The 12,273-nt window shown below is 36.5% G+C and overlaps 1 protein-coding gene across 4 annotated transcripts in view; it reads right to left on the bottom strand.

Moving 5' to 3' along the window:
- DLG2 (discs large MAGUK scaffold protein 2) overlaps window positions 1-12,273 on the bottom strand; it is a 1,739,579-nt gene that overhangs the window by 1,253,447 nt on the left and 473,859 nt on the right. For 2 of the 4 annotated variants that reach the window (XM_045557228.1, XM_045557229.1), the window contains exon 1: window positions 10,259-10,578. The exons of 1 other annotated variant lie outside the window; for it this stretch is intronic. In XM_045557228.1, the coding sequence (XP_045413184.1) occupies window positions 10,259-10,300 (42 nt within the window). In that variant the 5' untranslated portion in view covers window positions 10,301-10,578. Of the gene's footprint in view, window positions 1-10,258; window positions 10,604-12,273 lie in introns of those variants that run through there. One more of the 4 variants, XM_045557232.1, reaches the window with a different exon arrangement.

The following is a 12,273-nucleotide window of genomic DNA, read 5'->3' as shown; positions in this document are numbered from 1 at the left end:
AATGCTATTATTCAGTATGCTGTTTTATTCTTTATTAACGCACTGTATTACTTTTTTTTAAGTTTTGACTTAAAGAGCTTTATTAGAAATTGTAACTCCAATGTATTAAGTGGGCTTAGTTATTATAAACCCAATATACTTTGTAGGTCTGGTAAAATTTGGGTGTGAAACCACCTGGGCCAGGACTTCTCTTTTGAAGGTTTTTTATTGCTGCTGTAATTTCAGTGCTTGATATTGGTCTGTTCAGGAATTCTATTTCTTCCTGATTGTGCCTAGGGAGGCTGTGTGCTTCTAAGAATTTGTCCATTTCCTCCAAATTTTCAAGTTTATATGCATAGAGGTCTTTATAGTATTCATAGATGATATTTTGTATTTCCGTGGTATCAGTCATAATTTCTCCTTTTTCATTCCTGACTGAGCTTATTAGAGTATTTTCTTTTCTGCTTCTCATTAATCTAGCAAGAGGCATGTCAATTTTGTTTACTTTTTCAAAGAACGAACTTTTTATTTTATTAATCTTCTGTATAGTTTTTTATTATCAATATCATTTAGTTCTACTCTGATCTTTGTTATTTCTTTTCTTCTGCTGGGTTTGGGGTTGGTTTGCTCATCCTTTTCCAGTTCTTTAAGATGATTCATTAGATTGTTGACTTGTGATCTTTCTGTCTTTTGTATGTAGGCATTTATGAATATAAATTTTCCTCTCAGTACTGCTTTAGCTGTGTTCCACAGATTTTGATAACTTTGTCTCCTTTATTATTTAGTTCAAAGAATCTTTTGATTTTCATCTTGATTTCCTCCTTAGTGCAATAATCATTCCTTAGAAGGTTGTTTATTTTCCATGACTTTGTGTAGAGATGAGAGTTTCTGTTGGAGTTGATTTCTAATTTTATTTCACTGTCATCTGAGAAGATGCATGGTATAATTTCTATTTTTTTAAACTTGTTGAGACATGCTTTGTGGCCTAGTATATGGCCAATCTTAGAGAATGTCCCAGGAGCTGATGAGAAAAATGTATATTCAGTGGTTTGGGGTAGAATGTTCTGTAAATGTCAGTCAGGTCCATTTGTTTTAGAGTTCTGATTAAGACCATTGTTTCTCTGTTTATTTTTTTTGTTTGGAGGATCTATTCTGTTCTGTCAGAGGGATGTTGAAGTCCCCCGCTATTACAGTGTTGCTTTTTATCATTTTGTTTAGATCAAGTAGGATTTGCTTTATGAATCTGGGTGTACCTGAGTTATGTGCATAAATGTTTAGAATTGTTTTGTCCTCTTGCTGAATTGTACCCTTCACCATTATATAGTGACCATCTTTGTCTTCCATTACTTTGGTTGATTTGAAGACTAAGTTATCTGAAATATGAATTTCTATGCCAGCTTTCATTTGGCTTCTGTTTGCATGAAATATTGTTTTTTCATTGCTTCACCTTGAGTCTGAATGCATACCTGTGGGTTAAATGTGTTTCCTGAAGATAGTAGATACTTGGCTTGTGTATATTTATCCATTCGGTCAGCCTATGTCTCTTTAGTGAGCAGTTCAAGCCATTCACATTTATGGAAAGAATTGATAAGTGGGGCAGATTTCTGTTCATTCTGTTGAGTTGAATTTTATTGTTTTGTTTTTTCTCTTGAGCCATTGTTGTATCTGGCCTTTGACCTTTAGCTTTTGGATGATTTTACACTGGTGAGTGTTTATTGTGCTGATCCATGTATAACACTGTTCTGAGTATTTCCTGGAGGGCAAGTCTTGTCTTGATGAACTATCCTGCAGAAATTATTCCATGACATTGAGAAGGAAGGAATCCTCTCCAACATGTGTTATGAAGCCAACATTATTATCCTGTTACCAAAACCAGGAAATTACACACAAAAAGAAAACTACAGGCCAAAATCCCTCATGAATATATATGCAAAAATTCTCAAAAAATCCTAGCAAACCAAATTCAGGTGCTTATCAAAAAATAATCCATCATGACCAAATGGGCTTCATCCCAGAGATGTAGAGATGGTTCAACATATGCAAATCTATAAATGTAATTTGCCACATAAATAGAAGCAAAAACAGAGACCATATGATCCTCTCAATAAACACAGAAAAAGCATTTGACAAAATTCAGCACCCTTTTATAATAAGAACGCTTAACAAAATAGGCATAGACAGGACTTACCTAAAAATGATACAAGCCATATATGACAAACGCACAGCCAACATCATACTTAATGGGGAAAAACTGAAAGCATTCCCACTTAGAACTGGAACCAGACAAGGTTTCCCTCTATCACTGAATAGTGCTGGAAGTCCTAGATAGAGTAATCAGGCAATGAAGGAAATCAAGGGCATCCAAATGGCGGCAGAAGAGATCAAACTATCGCTCTTTGCTGATGAAATGATCTTATATCTAGAAAACCTCAAAGATTCTGGCATGATACTACTGCAATTGATAACTAAATTCAGCAAAGTCTCAGGTTACAAAATCAACATACACAAATCAGTGTCATTCCTATATGCCAACAACAGTAAAACTGAGCACCAAATCAAAGACTAAATACCCTTCACAACAGCAACAAAGAAAATAAAATACCTAACAATGTATTTAACTAAAGAGGTAAAAGGCCTCTATAGGGAGAACTACAAAACACTGAGGAAGGAAATAGCAGAGGATGTAAACAGGTGGAAAACCACATCATGCTCATGGATTGGCAGAATCAACATTGTTAAACTGTCTATACTACCCAAAGTGATCCACAGATTCAATACAATCCCATTAAAATACCAACATCATTTTTCACAGATCTAGAAAAAATACTTCTACACTTCATATGGAACCAGAGAAGACCCCATATAGCCAAAGCAACCTTAAGCAAAAAGAACAAATTGGGAGGCAACAATTTACTAGACTTCAAGCTATACTACATAAGGTGATAGTAACCAAAATAGCATGGTATTGGCACAAGAACAGAGAGATAGACCAATGGAACAGGACTGAGAACCCAGATATAAAACCATCCTCATATAGCCATATAATCTTTGACAAAGCAGACAAAAACATACACTGAGAAAAAGAATCCTTATTCAATAAATGGTGCTGGAAAAATAGGATAGCCACATGGAGAAGACTGAGACAGGATCTACACCTCTCACCATTCAGAAAAATAAACTCATGGTGGATAACAATCTTAAACGTAAGGCATGAAACTATAAAAATTCTAGAAGAAAATTTTGATAAAACTCTTACAGATATTGGCCTAGGCAAACAATTTATGAAGAAGACCCCAAAAGCAATCACAGCAATAACAAAAATAAATAAATGGGATCTGATCAAAATAAAAAGGTTCTGCACAGCCAAGGAAACTATCATGAGAGCAAACATACATCCTACAGAATGGGAGAAAATATCTGCATGCTACACATCTGATAAAAGGCTGATAACTATAATATATATAGAACTAAGGAAAATCAGCAAGAAAAAAATCAAACAACCCTATCAAAAAGTAGGCAAAGGACATGAAAAGAGACTTTCCAAAAGAAGATAGACTACTGGCCAACAGACATATTAAAAATTGCTCAACATCTCTAATCATCAGGGAAATGCAAATCAAAACCACAATGAGATATCACTTATCTCCAGTGAGAATGGCCTTTATCAAAAAGTCCCAAAACAATATGTGTTGACATGGATGAGGAGAGATAGGAACACTCCTACACTGCTGGTGGGACTGCAAACTAGTACAACCTCTGTGGAAAGTAATATGAAGATATCCCAAAGAGCTACAAGTAGAACTATCATTTGATCCAGCAATCCCCTTACTGGGCATCTACCCAAAAAAACAAAACACATTCTATAAAAAAAGACATCCGCACTAGAATGTTTATAGCAGCACAATTCACAATTGCAAAGATGTGGAAACAACCCAAGTGCCCATCAATCCATGAGTGGATTAATAAAATGTGCTATATGTATACCATGGAGTTCCACTCAGCCATAAAAATAATGGTGATATAGCACCTCTTGTATTTTCCTGAATAGAGCTGGAACCCATTCTACTAAGTGAGGTATCCCAAGAATGGAAAAACAAGCACCACAGGTATTCACTATCAAATTGGTATTAACTGATCAACACTTATATGCACATATAGTAGTAACATTCATCATGTGTCGGGCAGGTGCGGGGAGAGGAGGGGATGGGTATATTCACACCTAATGGGTATGGTGTCCACCATCTGGGGGATGGACATGCTTGAAGCTCTGACTTGGATGGGGCAAAGGCAATATATGTAACCTAAACATTTGTACTCTTGTAATATGCTGAAATAAAAAAAATAATAAACCCAATACACTAAATAGACTCACAACCATTTGGAGACCATAATATAGGGGGTCCAATAAGGAACTAATATATTATTGGCATCTGAAAGGAATAATTTTTTAATGGGAACCCTGAAAGGGACCACCTCTGATTTGTTATGAGCCATAGCTCATAATACCTATGAGCCATAGGTGTTACTCCAACTGTCCATTAATTTTGGTTCATAATTCCAAGCCCTGACTACAAAAAATTATGTGTTTATTAAAAGCATCAGTATGTGGGATGCATCATAGGATTTAGCAAAGAGTAGGTGTCAGCAGCATAAGGAGACAAAGTTTCTGAAAGTTTCCCTTTAAATCTATTCATCGATCATTTTTTGAATTCCTAAAATACAAGTGAGCTATGAGGAAAAAAATGGAGAAAATAGTATATAGTTCCTGTCTTCAAAATGCTTAAAGTCTAGTTGGGGTGGGGGACTCAAACATAAGCATTTTAGCTAGCTGTATAAGAAAATAATGTAAGTGATGATATAAGGGAATATAAGTTTTATTGCCATGAACAATGGAGAAATTGTGCTCACTAAATTAGAGAAGGAATAAAGCAGGGGAGTTAGTGTAGCTGGTTTCCACTTCTTGGAAGACAGACACATTGTACTGTTTCTAAAGGAAGAATAGAATTTAAACAAGCACAGTCATGCAGAGAGGGGATTCCCATTGCAGAAAAGAATTGTAGCAAATGCCAGGGGCAAAAAAGGGTGGGGTGTTTGGAAAAGAGCAATGTCACTGAATAAACCCAGTGGAAATAAGAATGATGAATGTCTGAATTCTAGAGTGTTTAGGTATTCAGTAAGTTATTTTATTGATTCTCTCCAGCCTTTTAGCTCTACAACTGGCAGTACACATCTAAAACAATATGTGACTGTGTGTAAGTGCTTCATGATTGCCAAATCCAGTACTATTCAAACCAAAGCCTATAGGATTCAAAGTCTAAGAATTTTTTTGTTTCTTATTCTCAAATAATTTAACAAGCATTAAGATAAGTAGTCTAAGAAGAAGCTGAGCGAATAAAAAGAGAAATCTGGAACTCAGTTAATACATTCATTTTATAAATATTTATTGAGTGCCTAATATGTATTTGGCATTTTTCTTTGTGCTGATGATATAAAGGGTGAACAAAACAAACTAAAACTCCAGTTTCCATGGAGTTAACATGTTAGTATATGTGCATGTGGTCATAATGATGGGACAGAGGATATTACACCTACATATGTTTCTCCTTAATTACAGATATTTTTTAATTGGGCTCAATTCCTAGAATTTTTTAACACAATTCTTGTTGAAGGCAACTCTGAAGATTTACTGCTATTTGGTGGCCTTTACTTTATCAATTATGATATCATTTATGAGTTATAAGTTAAATTGATTTTATCCTAAGAATTCTTTTTTTTTTTTTTTTTGAGACAGAGTCTCGCTCTGTTGCCCAGCTAGAGTGAGTGCCGTGGCATCAGCCTAGCTCACAGCAACCTCAAACTCCTGGGCTTAAGCGATCCTACTGCATCAGCCTCCCGAGTAGCTGGGACTACAGGCATGCGCCACCATGCCCGGCTAATTTTTTCTATATAGATTTTAGTTGTCCAGATAATTTCTTTCTATTTTTTTTAGTAGAGACGGGGTCTCGCTCTTGCTGAGGCTGGTCTCGAACTCCTGACCTCGAGCGATCCACCCATCTCGGCCTCCCAGAGTGCTAGGATTACAGGCGTGAGCCACCGCGCCCGGCCCTAAGAATTCTTTTTATAGTGTTTACATGCCTTATCTAACATAATTCCAAAATAGCTAAGAGCTATTATTATCCCAATTTTACAGATTAAAAAAACTGAACTTCAGATAGATAAAAAAATTTTCTCAAACTATGCAATAAATGGAGAAGACAAATTCAAATGTAGTTCTTTTGGAATTCCAAAAACCCATTCTTTAAAACCATTCTGCTATATTATTTTTTGTAAAAGTTCTTGTATTTACTTTCAGTGAATTTTAAAAATAAAGGAGCAGAATTCTTGGATCTATGGGGTTGGCGGCATGATTTACTATAAAAAGCATTAAGTCAAGGCTCAAGAGACCCTGCTTCTGACACACTGTGGAACAGAGTAACTGATCACTTCTTCTCTCTCTACCTTAGTTTTCTTATCTGTGATATGGGTCTAATATTTGCCATTCATATTTGAGCAGTTGTGGGTTTGTAAATATGTACGTGGGAATATTTGTAGTAGCAATGAAAAGAAGGAACTAGTAAGATGAGGAACATAAAGTTATTTAGAAAATTATCATCAGTAACATTACTTTCAAAAATAGAGCCATTTCTCTAGCCAAAATGATATGGATATCTGATGCAACAGACTTCCTATATGCTTTCTCATCAAAGAGGTACTTTTCATACAACATAGGCAATTTCAGACAGAAGTGGAACTACATGTATACATAATGATCACTTGCTTCTTTTTGTGTGAGTAGACTCAAATTAAATTGTTCTAATCATGTTCTATAAAAAGTTAAAATAAAAATCTGGCTGGGCATGGTGGCTCATGCCTGTAATCCCAGCAATTTGGGAGGCCAAGGCAGGAGGATCACTTGAGGACAGGAGTTTAAGATCAGCCTTGGCAACATAGCAAGACTCCATCTCTACAAAAAATAAAAAAAATTAATTGGGCATGGTGGTGCATGCCCATAGTCCTAGCTATGTGGAGGCTGAGGCAGTAGGCTTGCCTCAGTCCAGGAGTTCAAGGCTATAGCGAACTATAATCATATCACTGAACTCCTGCCTAGGTAGCAGAGCAATACCCTGTTTTGAGACAAAAAAATGAAGCCAATATGTGCCAATATGATATGAATCTTTATCAACTCAAACAACTTAAAGCTAACAAGAAAGCACAGAACATAAATAATACTCATTGATTAGAAGTTTTCATTTCTTTTCTTTTTGTGAAAATCTTTCCTTCTAGAAAATAGGTGGCAAAATAGCACAATTTCCAAAAAGTTAGATTGTAATGATGGCTCAGTCAACTATCACAGCATTGGCTTAGTTCTTATTGCTGTTTCACCCTGTTAGTTCACTGTTTAGCCTCGCAAGATCCCATGTTCCATCCATCCCAAACTATTTGTAGCTCTTTGAAGTGTTCTGCTTCTTACCTCCATGCTTTTGCCACTCCTTTTACCCAGCATGTTTTCCTCACCCCAACCTGCATGGCAAAACTCCATTAGCTGTCAAGATTCAACTCAGAGGCAACCTCACAGTGAAACCTTTCTTGACCAGTCGAGGTGAAACTGGCCTATGGTTTTTGTTTGTTTCTTTTCCCCTACAATCATGTCCTCCATAAATGTCTATTACGGGTCCTATAATACTTCAGATCACTTCTTTGTTTGTATGTCTCTGTCTTTTCCTAGACTGGAAGGTTCTTAAAAGCATGGACTATTTTCCATTGACCTTAGTATCCAAGACTCTCTCATAGTACATAAATCATAGATATCATTCCAAAAATTTTAATAGAGGAATGAATAAATGGTGACCTATAAGTTACACTGTTATCTATAAATATATGTATGTGTGTGTGTGTACACTACTATTCCAGATTTAATGCTTTGATGGTTACATAAAAACATATAAAATGTATTAAAACATATCCCTCTCAAAAATTCCTTTTGGTTGTAACATTTTATAAAGGTTCACTTAAGAAAACAATCATTCTAGAGTAAAAGATTGTGACATTGGTGGTCTATTCTGTGCAAAAACAAAAAAAAAATAGACAAGAAATGTCTCTATCTTTTGAATTTTTACCGCCTTAAAGTTTTGGGTAACTGTAACAATAATCATGTTAAATCATGGCAAACATTAGAAACTATATACCATAAGAGAGACTATATCAGACCGAAGCAAATAAGTAGTTATGGGCACCCTGGAAATAAAATCAAACACTTAAAAATATAGCATAAAATAAAAACAAAAATAAAAATATTAGGTGAGACTTTATTGTACCAACTTGGTGAAATATCAGACCACAAATGAACTGCAAACTCTTGCAAACTGTGCTATCTCAGAAAGACAACTCTTTAAAAATTATAAGTTATGCAAGAAAGTTCAAGAGCTAATTATTGAAGGGGTTTAGGCATAATTAAAATTTTGAAATTAATCTATTCAAATCAAGGTTATATATGTTGTATGCGGCAATGCAAATGGTCTCAGTTTCTATTGATCAATGTTTCAAAAGTATCTATATCTCAGCACAGATTAGCAAAAGTACCAGCAATTTATTATCCAAAAGTCATCTGAATTCAGAGAAGACATTTTTACGAAGGTCTTTTCATTCCTTTGCTTATGAATTGAAGTGAGAAAATTTTTAAGCTAAATCCATGGCAATTCTTAGTACTTAAGAGTGAAAAGGAATTTCCCAAAGCCCATATCAAAGAAACTTTGGACTTGGGTTTTCTTGCACTTCTGAATATAACAGAGAAATATCAAAACTATTGTTATTTCTTAATCTAAATTATTTATGGAACTTCATCTGAAGAAAGTACTTTTCTCTTTCAAAAAAGAAGAGGAGGGAAAATATTTACAATTTACTGAGCTTACAAAATAATTCATGTCATTCCCATAATTTGGAACAGGAAAATGTGATGGAGAAATCCAAGTTGATATTTGGGCATACTCTCCATGTTTTTAAATATTTCTTTTCATTTGTTTACTATCTTCATCATATGCATAGAAGACAATTGCCTATTGAAGTTACTTTTAAAAGTAGTAAAAAGCACATTCTATAGAACTCTATAGATCCACGGACTGCTTCCAGGGTGCAGTTATAAAAGAATTGGTCACCCAAACATAAATACTACCTGTTTGAAATTCAAATAGAAAATAAAAGGGCTTACAAAAGAGTGAGCAGCAGGGAGTTCTTAACAAAACTTGTAAACACAGAACATGAAACTTTAGTACCCAGATACATTAAAACACTCCCCCAGTAAAATAAAAGAGGGAAACACTTATATTGACATTAAGATTACTATTTTAAGTATTAAGTCTTAAATGTCTCTTAAAATTTTTTTTCTTAAAGGCAATCACTTTCCTCTTGGACTTCCTTCAATAGGAAATTCAAGCTCAAAATGTTAACAGAGGATGTAATTCACTTAAATTATGCAACTGGAATTCCACAGCTGGTCTATCTGTCTGGCTCCGTGCTGAATGAACATAGTGTCAGAAAACCTTCCCAATAATAACGGCCTGTTCATGGCAAGGGGTAAATCTCTCAAACTTAGGCTCAACTTCGGAGGCTCATTAGCCACAGCAAGTAAATGTTAGTAGGGTGACAACACTGGGACAGCAGCACCCACGCAGCTGAAGCAACCAGCCCACCCAGAGCTGAGGATTTGTATGATCAATATCACCAATTCTCAGTGAATAATCATTTGTTTATATGCACAGGATGGTCAGATATCCCACAGATCACATCCTAATGCCATTACAGCCACTAAATTTAACAGCCCCCCCACACACTCCAGGCTCTTAAACAATTAAGCTGCAGGAACACAGGCAGCTCATAGCACTTTTTAAAAGAAAGACTAAATCCTAATTTAAAGCATGCTCTATAGCTTTTTACCTTCTCTGATTTCTTGGTTCTGGCCTACCTAAAGAATTTTTATCTTTTCCTTCCCCCCTCCACCCCCCAAGTACGAGCGTCAACCTGAATTACAAACAGTTAAACCTGAAGGTCACTTCACAACGGCGTTCCAACATGCTCCCCCAGCGAGGCTGCATGGCAACAATAAAACAAAGCCTTTGCAACCACCTGTAATAATCTGCCTGCTCAGCCAGCAATCCGAAAAGTCCTGAAGCTACACAAGGTAGACATTTTCTGCAGCTGGTTTAACATGTATATTGTGCCCAGTTGCCAGCTCGCCTCCTCTTACCTTCACGTTAGTCCGGAGTGCACAGTAACATGCAAAGAACATTGCAGTAAATAAGGAGCATATGGACCGGTATTCAGCTTCTCAGCACAGCGCAAGCCCCACACACACGATCCTGGGCATGTGCTACTAAGGAGCATCCGTTCCCTCTGTCAGTTTGAAAATGCATTGATCTCTGTTTTCTCTGACTACAAAACGACATGTCTTGAAGGCACTGAGTGAGAGCTCAAAATCTCTTCATTGGCTATATATAGCATTGTGCCCAGTAATTTCAATTAGATGAGAATTCAGCATCTGAAAGTTAAGACCTCAGTTGCTTTTCCTTCTAGCATTTTAAATCACTGGATTAAAAAAAAAAAAAAAAAAAAGGAGGGGGAATGAGCTCACCCAGGAAGGAGGGGGAGAAAGGTGAAGAATTGAAATTTAACCAATGAGTTACTTATGTTTCTGGAGAGCCCTAGTGTTATCCTATTAAATACTTTACAATGAGATTGCATCCGGAAGACTGTAAATGAAGAGGAAACCCTTTTCCCTTTAGAGGTTTAATATGAGCTTTGCACTATATTCCAGGCTATTCTGATGCAGTCCCCTGTTTGGCAAATACTACAAATCACTGCAAACATGTCTCATTCTGCTTCTCCGTGGGGAATAGGACCAGGACCAAAGGATCACTGTCACATAAAGTCCCCTAAAATGTGAGCTGCCTTCCCCTGGGGCAGTCTGCAGTTACAGGACTGAGAAGTACCACCTTTCTGCCCTGTAATATCTGTTACATCTTCCAGGGATATCTAAAGTTGCTAAGCTCCCTAATAAAACAATGTGTCCAATGTTCCAAAACTATGATTTATTGGTAAATGATAATCAATAATAGAAGATGGGATTGGAATGAAGACAGAACATTCCAGGGGATAACATAACCTCAGATTCAGTAGCTACTGCTGCTGAATGTAAAATATTCAGCTGGCTCTGGAAGGGAGAGAGCGAGAGAGAAAAATAAAAGCTTCTGCCCCTATAAATCTATAAGAGAAAAAAATACTTAATTCAAAAACATCTTCAGATCCTACTGTCTGTTGTCATTCCTGTCAGGCACCAGATACTGCAAATGAACTCAATTTTTACTTACTTAGAAGGACAAAGTCCAATTTAGGGTTCTAAAACTCTTTTTTCCAGCCTTGGGAAGCCCTAGTGCTCGGCTAGAATTCTAAAGCTATCTGGCGAAATGCAAGCAGAAATGAACAGTTCTCACTGCAGCAAAAATAGTGGGAGGAAAAAGAGTGGTTATGTCTTTGCCACGACGTTCCCCATCAGCTTACAGCAACAGGGAAGATCAGCATAACTCACTAGAAAAAGCTGCAGTGACTTTTAGGATTTTTCTTTAATATGTTTTGCATAAGCCACCTCCCCTCTGGAGCCTGCAGTTGTGCTGAAGCATCGTCAGAGTCACCGGGCATTTCTCCTGGGCAATGAGGTGAGGCAGCTTCAAGAGGAATCAAGGTATTTAAGTGAGAGAAATTAAAGGAAGATGAAAAGCAGGATTTTCTATTTCTCTCTTAATGGCAAGCATTCAGAAAGTGTCATCAGTTCTGACTAAATAGCTATTTTGGGCTGTCATTGTTTGTGCCTTTTTTTAGGAAGAAAAAAGGCAATCTTAAGCTGGAGATTCTTTAGCAACGTAAAAGAAGGCAGCCACTTATTTTGATTTCCAGTTCCATCTGTCATATGAGCCTAGGTAATTACAAATTGTAAGCATTTGCAACACAACCGGTGACTTCCAGTACATTAAAAAAATGACATGGATGCCCAGCTCTCATCATTCCCTAACTTTTATTAACGGCTTTAAATGCGGAACCAAGCATTTCGGTTAATAACACTTCCCCCTCCAGAGGTTATAGCAGGTCATATTTCCTGCAGCTCTTCCTAATAAATGAACCCAAACATAGCAACTCAGTGCTATGGAAAATGAGAGGATTTAAAAGTACCTTCCTCCATTGGGGGTTCAAAGGATTTTTTAAAAAACC

Source organism: Lemur catta, chromosome 7 (genome assembly GCF_020740605.2).
Source record: "Lemur catta isolate mLemCat1 chromosome 7, mLemCat1.pri, whole genome shotgun sequence".
Classification (NCBI taxonomy): domain Eukaryota; kingdom Metazoa; phylum Chordata; class Mammalia; order Primates; family Lemuridae; genus Lemur; species Lemur catta.
This window is presented reverse-complemented; position numbering and strand designations above follow the sequence as displayed.